Raw genomic sequence first — 5,833 nt, 5'->3', positions numbered from 1 at the left:
TAAGAATATTTTTAGTTTGGAAAACTTACCAAAATTTATTAGGATTTGCAATCCAAGATTAACTTGAAAAATTTTCCAAGATGGGTCAAAGTTATCCAAACAGGCATATTGTTTTATAGGAAAATGTTTCGATAGCAAATTGAATTTGGTGAAGCATATAGCCTATAGGGACATCATACCGAACTAACCACGGATGGAAAACTACAAGTGAGCAACCCTTTAATTGTCTGCAAAATAATATCACCCCTGCTTTCTCAATTGCAATACCCTCGTATTTTCATCATTTCATACTCCATTTTGCAAATCCAATGTATTCGAAAATATTTAAAACATGCAAGTTTGAACAAATATTTATAAAATAAATTTTTAAAAGCATTTTTTAAAAAAATATAAAATATTTTAAAAATTATTTTTTTAAAAAAATATGCATTGAAAAACTATTCTATAAAAACGTTTTCACAATTATAAATTATCGTTTCTTAACTTTCATCATTTTTTTCAGTTCTTAAAACATAAAAAAACAAGTCTCATTTATTATTAAAAAACTATCTTGGGTGAGCGTTTCTTTTAAAAATATTTTTCAAAAATATTATCTAAACATTCTTTAAGTTTTTTTCACTTATAAATTAAAAACATTTTTAAAATTATTGACCAAACAAAACCATACTCTTGAAATATTTGAACATCACTTATAACTCATATGAAACCGAGATCCCCAATTAATAACAAACATAGCTCCAAGAAAAAATGCTACAAGTAAAATGAGTTTTAAAAAGAAGAGGGGGAAAAAGAAGAAGAAAAAGATCGTTGGGGAATGACAGATTAGTGTGTGACAAAGGGAAACATCAAATGAAACTATGTCATGTAGCACACAATTCAAATTAAATTAAAAAACAAGAGACTCTCAGTATATGACTATACAAACAACAAGAAGAAAGAAGAGGAAAGCATGCAAGATTCAAATATCCTCAATCACTTTCATTATACTTCTTCACTTGATCTTTTTAACTCCGACTCTACGACCAGAACCAAATTTAAATGCCGCCCATATCTCACGCATTCAGGATTAGCAGACTCTACCGTTATCTCATCTCCTCCACCCGGGCTGCTGCGTCTTATCTGAAATGCAAGGCACCCCAAATGGGGAAAAAGGAAAGAAAACACACAAGAAGAATCGATTACAAATGCCAAGGAAATAGCATCCACATGCAATCCGTGTCCCAAGTTAAATATCATAGTCATCCCCGCATTAAAGGTGCTACAATCACTAATTTTCTATTTTAAACCCTTTTATGTATAAATTGGAGACTATAGATTATGCTCGGAAGTATTGTCTAAGACACACTTGCATGCTGGTCTGATATCATATGACAGAGGCACAACGATAAGCACCCAAGACCAACTATGTGAAATGCAAATAGGAATTGCATGCCAGGGGTCTCAAACTTGTGATCAAATCAATTTGTGTTCAGTATCATGATTCATGATAAATCACTTCTCCTCAAAGCTCAAGCTCACTAAAGTTGTGGAAAAAACAATAGCTTATATTTTAACAATGATGAGTGACAACACAAAAATGTATTGGGAGAATGAGTCTCTAAGCTGCACAGATTAACGAACAGTACATGACGTACCATCTTTGGAGACGGTTAATGATCGGCTAGGTTTGTTTCCGCCCTTGCCATTAGCTTGAATTGGCTTCTGTATCCGAGGGGACGGTGAGCTTAATTTGCCATTGGTACCAGCGGGCAGAGAATGCCGTCGGGCATTCACATGATCAGCATCATCTTCATCAGTTTTAGATGACCCTTGAGCTCTAAGCTTCGCCTTGGCAGACTCAGTAGCTGCCATGTAACTCGGTACACTTGGGGCATTCGGTAAGATATTTTCAGGATGTTCCTGCTTTGTTGTTAGAGATCTCCTTTTCTTTATTTTTTGATTTTCTTTGTTACTATGTTCTTCTTTGGAGATCAACTCCTCATTCAAAGTTTGAGGACTCTCAGACTTACCACCATTTTCCAAGGACTGAAGCTCAGCAACAGGATGATCATCTTGTGGCCCATCTACTAGCTCATCCATTGCTGTCATATTTGAAGGAACTTCTTCTAAAGCCGGTTTATCAGCTACAAAGTTCGATTCAGTTGGGTTTTCCGACAAAATTACTTTTTTCTGCTCGGGAACATCAGAAGCAGCAGTATTCAACACTATTTTCATACTTGCCTGCGGCTCTGGCTGTGGCTTCTCATTTTGTGTTTCTGATTTTTCCGAAGCAACCGCTGTAGATGCAGAAACCTTTCTTAAATTGCGTTTGACCCTCTCAAGTTCACTTTGGGTCTGATCTTGCACCAGCTCTGTTTGATGACTTGTGATCTTCCTCGGGTTGCGTTTGGGCTTATCTGCATCAACAGAAGCTGAATAACCTGTGTCCCCATTAACAAGGGCAGAAACCTTTCTAACAGTTCTCTTTGATCTTCCAGTTCTAAACTCGACAGCTTGTGTTCCACCCTGCTTTTGCTGAGGCTTGATCAAAACATTTTTCGAATGTGCACACGGTTTCCAAAAGTGAGATATCGACCAGCGCTCAAGCCAGTTCCAAGCTGAATTTGGTTCAGACAGATCATATTGAAGACTCAACGGCAGAGAAGTTGGCAATTGGATAAGAAGCTACAAATATGAAAGTCTGTCCATCAGATCTTTCCAAAAGATTATATGTTAGTTGGAAATAATTGAAGTGATATATATTTAGTTTTAGAATTCTCGGTTTTCAAACATGCCTATCAATAAAACGTTATCTGTCGTAAACCTCGTGCAGACAATAAGGTAGTAGGAGCTTTCCAAGTTATCACTGAGCTAACGGCATTCATTGAAAAGTACATGCATTAAGAGCTTAGCAGATCTAAAGTTCTTATGGTTGCTGTTCGAATGTATACAGATGAATGAGCCTAAATGATTTCCCCACATTTTTGGTTACCCAAACAAAATTTGAGGCCTAAGATAATAATAAAAACCAAATACAAACCTTGCGGACAAACCGTTTCGAGGCTAGATTCTCTGACCCAAGATATGAACTTGCTCCAGTGGTCACCTGTTTAGCATCCTCGTGAAGTATAAAACCAGAGTCAAAACAAGAGCTTCAATGCTCTCGTACAGAGAGAATTAAATCAATTAGGTCACACAAATTTACACTACCTGAAACTCTACAATATTGTATTTTTTACACCATCCAGACAATGAATTTGAGAGTCTGACTCTTCGTCCACGAGCCACTGCCTGAAACTTGACAATTCCCTGCATGCAACGTAAAGTGGCAACAGCCTGTCTCCTCACCAAATGACCCCGTATAAGAGCTTGTAGTCTTATGATACCTTTAAGAGCCCTAAAAGCACGGCGAGCCTGTGGACATGGTTGAAAATACAATTACAACAGATAAAGACCATTTAATTGTTCCATCAACATGTATGGATAAAACACTTCTTTTCAAGAAGCCGTGTTAATAAACAGTAAAAATCCAATTAATAATGACAAGTGATTCACATCCATAAACCCATTAGTCACAGATTTAACAAAAGCATTGACAGAATGAAAAAGTACGTTAAATCCAATTTTAAATTAACAGAGAGTTGCATGCTTGAAGATTTCATCACAGTATTAAAATAGTGGATGCAGAACACAAAAATTTTCACCTATTCTTGGAGATAATGGAAACCTATTCCTCTCTCAACTCCTATACAAAATATTCAATATTAAACCCATGAGACCACAAAGATGAACGAAACAACCACCTAAATAAAAAATATAATTTTCTGACAAAAAAAAACCAAAAACCAAGTAGCAACATCAATTGACAACCAGAAAGCCTTACCAAGTAACCCCTAAAGGCTGCTTGTGTTTTTGTGGCAGCTTTCTCTTGCCTAATCATCTCCACATCACCAGGTGGGACTGGTACAAAATTACTTTGTAAATCCACATCTTGGTTCCCTGGATACAAGCCTGTAGAATCATAAGGAGTGCCAGATACTCCCTTCCCAAATCCTGTATTCTCTGCATCTCTGCTGGTCAACAGGGGTGGATCTGTGACAAGTGAAGAATCTCCAGCCGGTTTCTCTACTGGCGTATTTGCGGCAGCCTAGTATTGAGTCACATTTTTACATCCAACAGCAAATGCAATCAGCACGATAGAATTTAGATACTATGCCAGAACATCGTTACAATAATATCTTCAAGTCAAGAATGACATATATGGATCTGATAGTAAAATAAAATTCCCAGAAACTAACTAATGCAGCCTTAAAGCATTCATTTTTTAGGTCACAAATGTGGGTCAATTGCACAAATGGCTTAGACAACAAATGTCTTACTTTGGATAAATTGGCCTTAGAATGTTTCTTCCCAAACAGGACAGTCTTGATCCATTTCCCAGGAGACTTTCCCATGGCAAACCACGGCTTTGAGGCAACACTTACTCAGTCCAAAAGCTGCATATTTTAATTCGGATCAATCATCACACCACAATAATGGGAATAAATAAAAACAACTCTAAAGGGGAAAATAGATACACACTGACAAAATCAACCAAAAAAATTAATAACTGGTCACCATTTAAAATCAGTCTTTCTACTGCCTACCAAGAAAGCAACATATCTTGATATCCAGTACATAAAATATCTAACACAGAACAAAACCGTGATCCATAGGAATAACAAAGGCAGGATTTAGAAGTTACAAGGATAAGAATTCGCTACACATTTCCCCAAAAGAGATCCCAACAAATAAGAAGAACAAAGGTAGCAAAAACATCAGTCAAAAGATTCTATTACCACCAATCTTCATTTCCGGATAAACCAAAGAATAGAAACCCACCATGCAAAACGAAAACTAGTGAGTTAAAAACGCAGAGACACGGCAAGATCTGCATCCAAACTCACAAAGCATAGGAAACCCCCAACTATATAAGTAAATGCAAGGTCACAAAAGCACATAAAACAGGCTAAAAAACATAGAGGAAAGCATAATGCAGCTGAGATCTGGGATTTTCTGTACCCGAAAAGCCAAGGGTTTATTCAGGTCCCAGATCCCACAGCAACTCAAATCCTCCAAAAAAAACATCCACAAAATCCACACACACAAAGACCCAGTTGATAAATAAACTGAAAAAAGCAATTATTTTTTCTCTTTCAAGAAAACAGCCAAATGCAAATGATAAAGTGGGAAAAGATTCAAAGAGAAAGATGGATTAACAAGCAAGTGAGCTTTAAAAAGGTGGAGATGAAAATGCTTGAAATGGCACATACCTATTGAATTAGTTTCAAGCACTCGAGGCAAGAAAAATGTACCCCTCGTAAAATCAACTCAGTCACAGAGTTTCTTCACTGTCCTCTACCCATTTTCATGCTCCTCTCGCTAAAGCTTCCGGTTGCTGCACAAAGATGGTGGGGTAGTTCTGCGGAGGGGTGGACTACAATAAAATTGTACATAAATACTAAATAAACATCCTTTTTTTCTTTTTAACCAAAAAATATCCATTTGATTTATTTATCAAATTAATTTTAAGAAAACTTATTTATCGAATTATTATATGTAACAATTTCACATACAGAAGATTAAAATCTACCTAATACCTAATACAATCTTTAAAATATCACATCAATTCATGTGATTAAATTTATAAGGCATACCTCTTATTTCACTCGATTCATAAAAAAAATATTATTTTTATACAAAAAAAATACTATTTTTATTTATAAATTTATGAATCAGATCGACTCGTGTCACCGATAAATATGTGTAACAACATCTCACGCCATATCAACCCTCAATATATGTGTGTATGTGT

General features: G+C 36.0%; 1 protein-coding gene across 3 annotated transcripts; it reads right to left on the bottom strand.

Moving 5' to 3' along the window:
* Positions 1-699: 699 nt before the first annotated feature.
* Positions 700-5,451, bottom strand: LOC140888423 (protein IQ-DOMAIN 29-like). Of its 3 annotated transcripts, none has more exons than XM_073296097.1 (7): positions 5,292-5,451; positions 4,359-4,475; positions 3,863-4,126; positions 3,190-3,393; positions 3,020-3,097; positions 1,635-2,664; positions 700-1,119 (listed from the first exon to the last, which is right to left on the bottom strand). In XM_073296097.1, exons 2-7 carry the CDS (start codon positions 4,431-4,433, stop codon positions 1,088-1,090), a joined length of 1,683 nt encoding a protein of 560 aa, XP_073152198.1. In that variant the 5' UTR covers positions 4,434-4,475; positions 5,292-5,451; the 3' UTR covers positions 700-1,087. The 3 variants fall into 3 exon arrangements, with proteins under 3 accessions (XP_073152198.1, XP_073152200.1, XP_073152201.1); XM_073296099.1 differs by lacking the exon at positions 5,292-5,451 and adding an exon at positions 5,041-5,189; XM_073296100.1 differs by having other exon boundaries at positions 701-1,119; positions 3,020-3,085.
* Positions 5,452-5,833: the final 382 nt, after the last annotated feature.

Source organism: Henckelia pumila, chromosome 3 (genome assembly GCF_033568475.1).
Source record: "Henckelia pumila isolate YLH828 chromosome 3, ASM3356847v2, whole genome shotgun sequence".
In the NCBI taxonomy this organism is placed as follows: domain Eukaryota; kingdom Viridiplantae; phylum Streptophyta; class Magnoliopsida; order Lamiales; family Gesneriaceae; genus Henckelia; species Henckelia pumila.
The sequence above is the reverse complement of the archived record's forward strand: the minus strand, read 5'-3'. Positions and strand labels throughout refer to the sequence as shown.